This window comes from Sapajus apella, unplaced genomic scaffold (genome assembly GCF_009761245.1).
Source record: "Sapajus apella isolate SASKATOON/1434 unplaced genomic scaffold, GSC_monkey_1.0 scaffold10, whole genome shotgun sequence".
Classification (NCBI taxonomy): Eukaryota; Metazoa; Chordata; class Mammalia; order Primates; family Cebidae; genus Sapajus; species Sapajus apella.
The window spans coordinates 33,425,657-33,438,629 of record NW_022436950.1 but is presented as its reverse complement, the minus strand read 5'-3'; the positions used below and the strand labels follow the sequence as shown (position 1 = coordinate 33,438,629).

Sequence of the window (12,973 nt, the reverse complement as noted above, 5' to 3'; positions counted from 1 at the left end):
AACGTGGAATTTACTTTCAAGTCTAGCCAGCCTAATTAATACGTTGTTGCTGAGAATGCCGGCCAGCCAGACCGAATATGGTGTTTCCACCATTCGGGAAATCTGCCTCACTGAATCCCAGAAGTCATGTCAGCATCATTTACTTGTATGTATTTGTGTATGTGTATGTGTGTGTATGAGAGAGAGAGGGAGATGGAGGAAGAGAGAACTATGACGTTTCCATATATTATAAAGTAATTGTGGTCAAACAATAAGAAAAGAGTTGTAATCATACCGTTCTTGGTTGAATCCCATACTTCCTATTTAGCTGTATAACCCCTTAATTTAACCTCTCTCTGCCTCTGTTTCCTCATCTGAAAAATGGGTCTGACAGTAGCTACCTCTCAAGGGGTTACGTAGGAAATAATGCAATCGTTGAGAAGTGCTTGGCAGGTTCTAAGGACTACCTTAGTCCCTCATCCCCTTCCCTGTCCGTCCCAAAGCATGTGTGTGTGTCTTTCTTTTTTTTTTTTTTTTTTTTTTAGTCTTTTGATTAGTCTGCATGCTCTCCGCCTAGCAACACTCTTCTGTGTCTCTCCACCAGGGGGCACCCTCCTGCCAGGGACCGAGCCCACAGTGGACACGGTGCCCGTGCAGCCCATCCCAGCCTACTGGTATTACGTAATGGCCGCCGGGGGCGCCGTGCTGGTGCTGGTCTCCGTCGCGCTTGCCCTGGTGCTCCACTACCACCGGTTCCGCTATGCGGCCAAGAAGACCGATCACTCCATCACCTACAAATCCTCCCACTACACCAACGGGGCCCCTCTCGCGGTGGAGCCCACCCTAACCATTAAGCTAGAGCAAGACCGTGGTGGCTCGCCCTGCTGAGGGCCGAAGCAAGAACAGCACCCAAAACAAACAAGAAAGACTGCAAACACGTTGCCTCGATTTTGCACTTTTTTCTCCTCGCCTAGTCTCTGTGTGAACTCTCAGACATCTCTCGCGCGTCCCCAACCCTGAGCACTCTTATCAATCCCAACCATCCTCCTTGGGTTCATTTTGGTTTCTGGTTTTTCCTTTTTGTTGATTCCAAACCAACAAACCCAACTCTAATGCTGCATCTTGGAATATCAGAAGAGATCCACTCCCAAGCACTCCACAACTCAAGGCTCAGCTGGTTTTGTTCCAGAGACTGGTTCACTTGTTTTTTCCCCTTGCCTTATCCCATACCTCCTCTCTGTGGGCAGCCTGCCAGGAGACTTGAGGGGAAGCCTGGATCTGTGTGTATGTACATAGTAGACATGTGCGCGTGTGAATAGTTCTCTGTGGGTGTGGGGATGTGTGTGGGGGGCTGGTTGATTGTGTGTTGGGGGTGGTGAGTGTTCAGAGAGGGCCCCTTTAACTCTTGTGTTACTTCTCCTGCGGTACATTTTACAAGAAAATAATATGCTGTATAAGTTTTGTTTACTTGGAGAAGAGATTGAAGCTTTTTGTTGCCTTATCTAGCCCTGGCTGGGTTTCTGTTGGCTGCCACTGTCATCTCCAGGTACCTAAAGAAATAGAGGCCACATGGGATGCCATGTGGCCTGTCTCATCCCTACTCCCCAACCCCAACCCACCTGACCCAAGAGGAAGGTTCCCCTAGCACACTCAGACAAGGCTTCCTTGTCTTCTTGTGTCTTTGAATTGTCAAGATAGCAGCCACGGGCGCGTGCGGAACCACCTCTCCAGCCCTGAAGCAAGTCTGTCTCATGTTGCCTTATAAAAGAGAAGCTCATAATGAATGTTTAGCTTTTATCAGTTAAGTCCAATCTTGGAATAAGTCATATGGAATAACAAGTCTGAGACTGATGTAGGAAAAGCAGTAGTCTAAGTTGAGAGCAGGAGGAGGTAGACGAGAGAAGGGAGAAGGAAGAACTGAAAAGCTGTCTCCCCACCCAGGGTGGTTATTGGTCCCAACTTGGGATGGGGTTGAGTAAGAAACTTAGAAACCGTATACTTTGGTGTTATATTGGTCATTGTTATAGAGTTGTAAACTATGGGGGGGGAAGGATCATTTGCTTTCCTTTCATGGTGTTAATGTGTGCCTGAATCTATAGCCACTAAAATGTAAGGCTGTCTACCTGACTTATTTAAATATGATGAGAGAATAGAAAGTGATCATTTGTTAAGTAATCATTGGTAATCAATGTGCTGCCCTTTAAAGCATTCATGGCATCTGGCAAATAGACCCTCGTAGGCTGGCCCAGCATATCCAGATGTTGCTGCATCATCACAGAGAAGGTCTAATGAAGACGTAACCGTTGCTGCTCATGTGCCCTCTCTAAGCAACATGAGGAGCGGGATGTAAGAGAGAAGTTGCTAATGACACCGTGCAAAAGACGGATTAAATAATAAAGTCAATTTCATTGATAGAAAATGCAAATTTTAAGATTCTCTGTGTACGAGGACTCAGCCTCAGGAGCATTTATTTTTTACCTTCCTGCTAAAAATCCACTGGGGAGGTATAAAATTCACTCCAAAGAAGTTTGCCTGGGCCAGAAGCCTCCAGGTTCCTTCTGCAAACAAAATACTAATGATTTTTTTTTTTTTTTTTTTTTGGCTACTTGGGAGAGAGACTTTCAGCATTCTTTCACGATATTCAGATAGGTCCCTCCAGCGCACACACACAACTTTCGCATCTGGTTCGTTTCATCCTCCTGAAAGAACAGTGCTCTCCCACTCTTATTCTATTTCAAAGAGCTACTCTGTCAACCACAGCAGCCCTGCCAAGAAAAGACAAGATGAAAGGCTAGAGCATGTGCTACCTTGAGATTTCAAGAAGTGTCCTACCTCAGCTGAAGACGGAGAAAGAAACAGGGAGGGCAAAGGGGATCAGAAGCCCAGGGTACCATGTAATGACTAATATGCCAGTCACGAAGGGCTTTTATCTCGGCTGTCCACATCCAGTCATGCGTTTGGGGCCAGGCATTCCCGCAAAATGATTGACATTCCTGTAGGTGCCCCACAGAGGTGTGGTGTCAAGAAATTACACCTGGAAAATCCAGCCAGTGTAGTGACCGGCTGAGTTACCATATACCCTGGGTATTCCCCTGTCTGTAAAAGAAGATGACTACAACCTTGTGAACTTGCTGTATCTTTATCTGATGCCCCAAGTGGCATCATCTTTATGTACATGCCTTAGTTGAGAATATGAGACGGCTCTAATCTTTGTGACTCCCTTCACACTTCGGCTGAGGATGTCACATTCTCTGTCTCTCCCCAGCCCACAACCTCTGCCCTTGATCTGTCTACTCCAGCAATTTTCATAGTGTTATCCAGGTACTATACCAAAAGGTCAGCTCTTCTGTAAAATGCCATGCTTCGCAGCTTTAAAAAGCAAAATTCTGTATTTCATGGAGGGAGGGAAGGGTCACTCTCTTCTAGGAAAAATAGACTGGAAAGGCAAATGCATGCATGCATGTGTTTGGAGTTGCTCTCAGAAGACAGAGATGATAGCAACTATAAAAAATGAATGAATGAATGAATGAGTTGAAGGCCTAGCTTGGGCTGATAAAGTTTTTGCCTTAGTAGAGGTTTTATGTCAACACCTTCAGGAGGAAAGCCCTCATCCCTGGGTTGAAATCCCCTTCCTCGGCATTATGCTAGCGAATTGCCATCACCTAGTCGCTGGCAAAGGGAGAAAAAGAAAACAAAAAAATCAGCATTGTCATTGATAAACTGGATGCTGAAGATAAAGTAAAATTGTCTTTTCCCTTGTCCCACATTTTTGGGATTAAAGCCAGAATTGAATAGGAAATACAGTAATATTTCTGAGGTTGATAGCCTATCTTTAAGAAGACCCTGTCTTTAAAATGAAACTAGCAGGCAAACACCTAAATAATCAAAAATTACCAAAGAACAACAATGAAACAAGAAAACCTAAAGGTTTTTACTTCCTATTCCTGTTCCTCTCCTTATTACTGTGACACCCCTTGCGTTGCTCAGTTGCCTGTGTGTCAAGATAACTCGTGGACGTTGGAAATTATTTGAAAATGTATTGTGTGGAATGTAATAAAATGATGATATTTTTATACAAACATCTGGGGTTTTTTTTCCCTTTGCCTGTGAGAACAAAGTTGAAATGTAGGCTTTGAGCAAACCGATGCTTCCAAAGTTTACACATCACCTTCAGGGCATTTCTGTGGGTGGTAGGTGGGTTTTCTCCTTGAGGCTGAATGCCAACTTTTCCTTCTTTTTATTTTTATTACTGCTTGTTAGGATTTTATCCAATTTGTGCAGCTGAGACAACTTTTATGATTGGTGTGGGATTTTGCAAAAGTTGCTAAGTGCTAAATTGCTAAATGAGATTCCACAAAATTTCTCTTGATGACAAATCCCTGGAGATTAGATTCTACTTTCAAAGGGCTCCGAGGGAGTGGTACCAGCTAAGCTGAATCCTGTGCTCAGCTCTGTGGAGACAGATCACTTCCTTTGAAGAAGCAGCAGTGACATCTTACCCCTCACCTACCCAATTACTACATCCACAGGGACGTGAATCTCCCATTTACCAGCGCTTTCCCAGACAAAAGGGAACTTGTAGCATGTTCAGAGCTGAAAGATATTCTAGCCTTTATTTTTGAACAGGTAATGAAGATAATTAGATGATGACTGTGGACATAGAACTATCAGAGTGGAACATTTTATAAAAGGAACACTGTAAAACTTTGAGTCGAGGTGCTTGGGGAAACTCACTCAAAAAGTCATGTCTTTCTTGATAAGTATTTTTCTTTGGCCTCTTTGGATAGTGACCTAGTTATATAAAATATTTCTATCAGAGGGGGACTGGGTTGAGCAAGGTGGGGGAAAATCTAGGAAAGACAACCTCCCAGCAGTTCATGGTTTCTAGGCAGTGGTCAAAAAGAGGTCACAGTAATCCTATTTGCAGATAGGATTTCCCACCACCCCCACTCATGGGATGTATCGGAGGTCTTCTGACAACCTGGGAGCCCTCCTCAGGGGTCCGAGAACCATCCTTAAAGGTCCTGAGAAAATGTGCATGTTCAGAAGATCCTATTTCTGCCAGAGCCCTGCTTTTCTTCCTATCCAAACCTAGATTCAGGAAGGAGTGCTTTTTACAGCTGTAAAACCTGTCCAAGTGCTGCTAACAGGAGACAGGCTTTCAGTTTTTAGATCTTATTGAAAGTTCTGTTAGTACAGATGGTTCAGTATAGATGTCACTATCTGTCCTTTGCAGGAGTGCAGGAGAATAAAGTAGAATGTGATCAGAGCATTTTTTGTTTCCCCAATGACAAGCTCAATTACCCCTTTTGTGTAAATAACATTTGGCTTTCCTTAACGCCATTTGTTCCCATTAGTAAAGAATGAAGTGAAAACAAAAGTGTTTTGTTCAAAAGTGTTTACTTCAAACAACACGACCCAGGCTCAGTCAACATTTCCTTGAGCTGACCTGGGACCCAGCTTGCCAGACTGAGCTATGTTAGTCCTCACCTATGCTTCATTAGCATTACTGTTTTGGAGCCACCTCTGGGAATTTTCCCACCTTGGTTCTAGTCCCAATACTTATTTTAAGGGTACTGACTCCCCCTAAAAGGGCAAGACCGTTAGGACTCCAGTCTTAGATGTCAAACACGACACTGTTACCGCCGAAGACTCCTCAGCGTGGCAGTTCGTAGGTAGCCCAAGTATAAATGTTCAGAAATTGTTTCCATGGATCGTAAATACCAGATGTCAAGGCCTAGGCTGGTCTGTTTCTGCTCCTACCTGGTCCTTTATGATGGTTTAAGTGTGTGTTCTTGCTTCACCCACTGCCCTCCTAGCTTAGATAATCAAAGCCCAGCCAAGCTGATGTAGCTCGGTGTTTGCTTTCCTTGCCCCTCTTCACTGCCTCGGCAGTTGTTTTGCACAATGTGGTCTTCCGGTAATCTCTGATGAAAACAGCTACATCCTGAAGTTCTGATTTGCCTGCATTGTGGGTTATGCATCTGAGCCAAACTGCAGACCTATAGGTGAGGGCTTGTTTTTCCCTCTAATTGTGCAGATCGCTGGGGCCCTCACAGCTGTAATTTGCCTTTCATCCACTTTAGTGACAGCCCAAAGAAAACACAAAACAAACCCAACCAGAGAAAAAGGCGGGGAGAGGGGAACACCAGTGATGATCTTACAATCAGCAGGGAAAGGAATCGCCTTATATAAATAAATTAGTAGCTGGGAATAGTGTAGGATTTAATTAAGCCAAACATAGATCAGGTGCACAGAGTATTTATAGAGGTCAGATATGATCAGAAACCCACACCCTTAGGGTTCCTCAGGCCACAAGCCTGGGCCAGAGTACATTTGCCCTGACTGCTTGGAGGTGTTGTTTGAACCCTAACCTAAACACTGAGAGACAAGATTTGGGAAATCGCCAACGTCAAAACCTTATTTAGCATGGTATGGAAGAGTGGAGAATCTAGGTGCTTCAGCACAACCAAGCAGAAGCCATTCTTGCCCCAAGCCCAGTGGATAAGAAACCTAGAAGCATCTCCTCTATTCTGTGTAAAACAGTTGTTGGCCTTTTCTGTCACTTACCTCCAAGAGCCCCCTAGAACTAAAGTCCTGTGGGCATCGGACCAAGAAATAGAAAAGACCATTTGGAGAGTCAACAACAGAGGTATGGAGGGAGGACTGAGTGTTACATGAGAAAACCTCTTGGAGTTTCATTTCTGCTTGAGAGCTTATTGATACTGATGATACACGGAGGTTGCTGGCGGGAGACTCTTAGGATAGTAACTGGCTGGGTTTCTTTAACTCACAAGTTAAACATGCTCAAAAAGTGCAGTAATAAAGAAAAAGCAAAAGTTCATTTCATTGTTGACCAATATCAGCCTCTTCCCCAGAGGTAAGCACAAGGGATAGTTTGAGGAATGTGTTTCCAGGCCTTGTTTTATACCTTTACAAACATGTATGTTCATGTTGAGTTATGTGGTTTGGTTAAGCTGGGGTTTAGTTTGGTTCGTTTGGTTTTGTGTAAATGGTAGCATAGCGTTTGCTTACTGTATTGGTTGACTTGCTTCTTTTCATTCGACATCTTGAGGGTAATTCCGTACATACCAATGCTTCAACCCCATCCTTTTTATCTGCAGCATAGCATTCCATATTGTGTTGATATGCCAGGGTGTATTAACTGCTCCATTGCTGATGAGTATTCAGATTGTTTCTAGGTTTTTTTTACTATTATAAACAATACTGCGATGAATATCCTTGAAATTGCTTCTTTGGGCACACATTTTTCAAAGGATACAATTTCTGGGTCAAACACATACCTGTTTTCAATTTAGTAGGTGCTGTGAATGGCTACGGTTTGTCGTTTAAAATGAACGTGTTCTTGCTTGACAGCATAGTGGAAACTAATGGACATCCTGGCTGTAGAACCCCTGCCACATTAGCTCAACCCATGGGGTCTCTATGCCTATCTCTCTTTCTCTGCAGTGGGTGTGCTGCTCACAAAAGACCTTGGGCACTTTTAGCTGAAGGGAATTTTAAACTCAGGAAGCGTTTCTTCAGAACTTTTTAACTGCCAACTTATGAGGAATATGGGCCTGGCTCTAAGTGGCAGCTCCCCAGAGCTGTGGCGGCTGTGTCACTGGAGTTAATTCTATCCCTGGGTTCAGCAGGCAGAGTCCTGTTCTCCATGATTAATGAGTTCCACTTGGTTTCTTCAAAGAGTGACTGTGCTGTGCCTTGCTGTTATTTATTTATGTTTTCTACTAAAAAATTTATGTAAAAAAACATCCTTTAAGGTCAGTATGCAGCACTGTGCTGCAGACTAAACTATTCCAGCAGCCAAAGGTAAACCTACACACCAAGAAAAAGTCTCAAATTTGGGAGGCCTTGGACCCCAGGCCCCCACTCTGCCCCTGAGAGAAGCAGAACCTGTGGACTTCCTTCTGAGGAAGTTCACGGCTGCAGTACCCAAAGAAAAGGCACTAGGAGTGAGGTGGTTTTCCAGTGGGATGTTTATAGGCATGGGCAAAGCTACTAGCCCCACAGGGGCCAGGACTAAGGAATGGCAGGTGGAGGAGAAGCCCAGAGATCTGTCAGTCTAAACACCATTTCTAGCAAAAGCACTGCCCCCATTTCTACGATGTGCTGAGAAAAAGGGATCATAATAAAGTGACTTTGACTTTGAGTGTCTATGGCTATATATGTCCTGTGTGGGCTTTCTCTGGCCTGTCTATTGCCTCCTGGGCATGGGGCAAGAGTATTTAACTCAGGCAAGAAAGCAGCATGAATTGACGTCTGGATAAACTAGAGTACATCTCTCTCTCGCTCTCTCTCTGTCTCTCTCTCTCTCTCTGACACACACACACACACACACACACACACACACACACACACAGTGCCTTGTTTTGTCTTCTCTGTGTAATTGTGCAAAATTAAATCCTTTAACTGTCATGAACATTCCCCAAACAAAGGCTCTGCTCCAGAATCGGAATGATAATAGACCATGCCATGGCTTTCAGCAATACCAGTTTCTTTATCCGGCAGCAGGACTCATTAACAGGATGCCTGAACTGGACTTCCCTGCAACTCATTAAAGAGCAGCCAGCTCCAGTAATTATGGGCATGCAGAGAGCCTCGAGCCAGAGGTGGCCTTGACCAAAGTCCCAGTCTCCAAAGCCTGCTAGTTATTGGAGCTTCATCTAAGCATAAAGAACCTTTTTGTCTCTTTGTGTTTTCTCACTGCCACCCAGGACCTGTGAGAAGGGGCATGAGGATTTCAGGGGCTGGTGTGAGCCTTCCAATGGCATCTCTAGGGCAGCCCCCCAGCTGGCATTGAGAGTGAGATGGTAGTCATTAGGACCTAGATGGGGCCAACATGGGCATGTCAAAAGAGCCCCAGAGATGCCTCATCCACCTTGGCCAACTGTGGCTCAAGAGTGAGTCCCATAGCAATATTTACAGGGGCCCTGGACCCACAAGCCCATCACTGCTTTCTGGCTCTGCACCTCCTGCTAGGGCCACGGTCTCCACTTCCTCCTCTGTAGGAGGAGTTGGTCACCATCCATCTGCCTTTGTGCCAGGTGTAGTTTGTCTCCAACCTCCAAACCCCTTTCCGCACCTTCCCCCTCTCTTGGTGACCCCTTTTCTTCTTTGGCATCCTTTCACTTTCCCTCCCTCTTCCTCCACCAATGCCTCCTTCAGAAAAGCATGGGTCAGATTCCTTCACACAAATGCTGCACAGGCTACTTCCTCCAAGAATTGCAATTTTACAGGGAACCACACCTGAAGCCAGAGGAATTAGTCTCTTAGTAATTACAGTCCTTGGCCACCAGCAAGCCATTGGGAAAAATCATCTCTTGAGTGGGCAGAGAGAGGTACCTTTTTGGTACCTGTAAAATGGTGTCACAGAGTCATTCATTCTCATTCATTCTTGTGTTCAGAAGAGCCCAGCTTTTAGTGTCGTGAATTCTTTTAGGGACATACAGGGGTACAGTTTTTTTTCAAGGACCTACAAAATAAGAGTGGCTATCTTTAAGAAGACATTATACCTCACATGGGAAGTGGATACAGTTTTGATTCTTCAACTCCATTTTCTCACTTGTCCAAGGTTGTACCAAACTACTCCATCTGAGTGACATAGTGATGTTTGTAACATGCACACCTCAAATACTGGAACTAGAGGAGAGGAAAAATTTCAAAGCCCACTGGAAAAACTCCCTGAAATATGAAGATATGTGACTTTTCCCCCTAGCATCTCAGGAAAAAGTAAGACTACAGAAGAAGGGAGAAAACAACAGGCTTTCCCTGAAATGTTTTTCCCGGAAGGTAGCCAACAAAAGAAGTGAAAAGAGGCAATTTCTTGTTCACATCGCTACTTACAACAATGGAGAATAGCTGATTTTTCAAGACTTGGGGTGAAAAAGAGGTTCTAGTATTTCCCTTCATCAGCTTTGCTGTGTTTTTCCAGTTCACACAATTGTGAAGCCTGTCTTTATAGCTAAACATGTCTCTAGCTAGATTTTTCTTCTTTTCATGCCATTGTTGGGGCTCAGAGGAGACATTCTGGCCTCAGCTGCTCATCCGCCTCCACACTTGAAAGTATTACTAGGTCATTTCATAGTCTTCTTGTTTGCAGTCAGTCTTTCCAATTCTTTTTAGTGTTTCCTTCTAGTTATTCAACTAAAAATAACAGAAACGAATGGCTATATTCAAGATCAAACTCTTCTGGTAATCTCATACCAAGCCGCCTCCCATTTTTTTTCCTACTTGAAACCATTCAAAAAATTCCAAAAAATATTTTTCCATGACCTTGCCTAGATTTGGCTGTAGCCCAAGAGATAAAAACCCATGATAAAGGCTCTTCTGATGGTGCTTCTAAACTCAAGCCAAACCCAGCAAGGAATGAATGACTCTCAAGTAGCCTGACTTTTTAACGGAGGAGATTTGGCAAAGTTTAGATCAACATCTGAACGTTTGGCTCCTTATTGTAACTTGGATGAACAAACTGAATTGGGAAATTAAGTGTGGTGGGGAAGGGGGACCTTCAGCCAATACTAAATATTAAACTGAATTAAATTGAATTTTGAAGTGCCAAGAGGAATCTCCTTAGCCCTTTGTTATTTATCTTTTACTGAGGTGTCAGTGTTGTACTTCCTGCTGAGATTAAAAGAGAATGGCTGAGAGAAGTGTCTGAAGGCTACTCCCATCTGAAAAATCCAGTGATTTAACTGGCCCATGGGGTTTAGAAACTTGGAATGAAATTCAACAAAGGCACTAAGTGGCCAAGAGCTTATCCCAGATAAATCACAGCCCCCAAACAAGGTGTTGAAAATCTGTGGCTTAGTTCTCAGTTATACTGCTGATTTATTCAATGACTTACTGCTCTTCTCTACCCTCCCTCCTCAATTTCATCTCTAAAGTCAAAGTGATGACACCCAGTACCTGTGAAAATGAATGATTTCAGTGGTTTCCTGTGTAAGAGGCTCTTCGATCTTTGCCTTCAAGGCTGGTTGAAGTGTGGTGGGTTAAGTGGATGTGCTAAGACTGGCTTTCCAAGAGGTTTTATCAGCCCAGCCTCAGTTAGCTTATTGCCCTTAAATGGAGGCTTAAAACTATGGGCACAAGTTGCCCACTCTGTCAGTTTCTCAGTCACCCATTAGCAGGACTGAGTCCTGAGCCAAACGGGCAAGTATTGAACACATGGAACCTCATGGGTTCCCTTGGCCTGTCCTTTCCATGGTCTTCTCTTTCCATACACACCTTAAAACAGATGGCTTCAGGGAGTGACCACTCCCAGGAGAGGACAGAGCTAGAGTGAAGAATGGGGCAGTGAGCATCGTGGGGCGTTGGAGCCCTTTTGTTCAGAAGTTGCCTTGTCTCCCTCAACCATTACCCTCTTCAGAAAGCCTGCATCAGAAAGGCCCTCATAGCTTTCTTAGTTCCTTCCTGTAGAGATAAGGGAATGCTAGAGCAGGGGAGAACATCCGTGTTTAGTTTACAGAGAAGCAAACGGAGACCCAGGGAGGTCAATGACTGGTCAAGGCTCTGACACCTGAGGCAGAACCAGACGGGAGGTGGGCACCCCACCTGCAGCCTAGGGCCTCCACATCCCACACCACTCCCTTCAGTGCAGGGTGATGCTGCAGCTGGCCGGGCTTCCGGGTATCTCAAGAGCAGTGGCTTCTTAATCCACTGCTCAGGGTTGGCATGGAAGGGACTCTTCAAAGAAACGAGCACATCAGTGACCTGAAATGATCTGTGTACGAGTGTCCCAAGGGCTGTCTTAAATTATTTATCCAAAAGTAACCAGTGGTTTGGGGCAGAATTCTCGTTCTCCTGGCCATATTGTGACAGTGTCAAGTCCAATACACTCACAGTAAACACAGAGTGAAGGCTGCGGATTTTCTGTAAGAAACTGCAGAAAAGCAAACAAATGAAGGAATGCTAATCCCAAATAATCTTAATTTAGAAGAAGGACGAAAATGAGGGAGACAGGAAAGATAAAAAATTGTGTGTGTGTGTCAAGGTGGGGGGGAGAGAGAGAACGAGAATGGGAGGGGCCATAAGAGAGGGCTTTCTTATCTGAGGACTAAATCATTCTCAGTAGGAATTTCCAGGCAGCTGGTTGGAGTGTCTTGGGGGTGTTTCCCTTGAGTAGCATGTGTGGTCTTACACTGTCAGGCAGTGTTCCAGGGAGAAGCTTACTTCATTAGAAGAGGTCGGGTTTGTGACTAGGTATGGCTGTTCACCTTTTGTGCCATAGTGTTGCAATTTACTAACAAGCACACCAGAGAATAATTGACTCTTCTAGGGTGTGGGATGTTTCTGGAACAGTCCTGTGGGTGTTTTCATAACTAGCCACTCTGGTATCTCACTCCAAAAAAATCAGGACACAATAGGAGAGGAGTGAGACCTTGAATCATGCTTCACCTTGTACCTACTCTGTCTCTCAATGATGCAGAGAGAAGGGACACTGACCAAAACAAGGTGACTTTTTGGCCTGAGACTGATCTCCATATGAAAACGACCAGGGTTTTGTGAAGCTGGGTTGTACTTGTTTTTAAGCAGTAACTACTGTGCTCACTTGATTACTCAAGCTCTGTAAAGCCCCTTCCCGTCATTCATTCGGAGTTGACCTCTCCCTCTCACTGTGCTGGTCTGCCACAGCTGGGGAAGGGGACAGGTGTGGGGGAGTATGAGGGCAGAGGTCTGACTCTCACACAGATATGCACAAGGTGGAAGACTTGTGGCAAGGCAAGGCGACCTCTTTGAATTCTTTGACGAGTCTGATACGAATGAATGCAAACCAAAAACCAAGAGATCAGGTGCCATGTTTGAAAGTTTTTTTTAATCAATCACACAGATAAAGGAGATAGAAATCCTCCACTGCCCACCTTGCAGCAGCCTCAACGCCAAAGTATCTTCCTCCCCACTCCCACATTTTCGTTCCTGGTTGTGGCTCAGGCTCATTTGCCCAATCCCTGCCCTGGACCCTAGCAGCGCTTGGGAG

The 12,973-nt window shown here is 44.7% G+C and overlaps 1 protein-coding gene across 3 annotated transcripts in view; it reads left to right on the top strand.

Annotated features, from left to right (window-relative positions):
* The window catches only part of NRP2 (neuropilin 2), a 116,424-nt gene that overhangs the window by 94,423 nt on the left and 9,028 nt on the right, over positions 1-12,973 (top strand). The window contains exon 16 of one of the 3 annotated variants that reach the window (XM_032278520.1): positions 584-8,430. The exons of the other annotated variants lie outside the window; for them this stretch is intronic. Coding sequence (XP_032134411.1) covers positions 584-867 — 284 coding nt within the window. The 3' untranslated portion in view covers positions 868-8,430. Of the gene's footprint in view, positions 1-583; positions 8,431-12,973 lie in introns of those variants that run through there. 3 annotated transcript variants of the gene reach the window in all.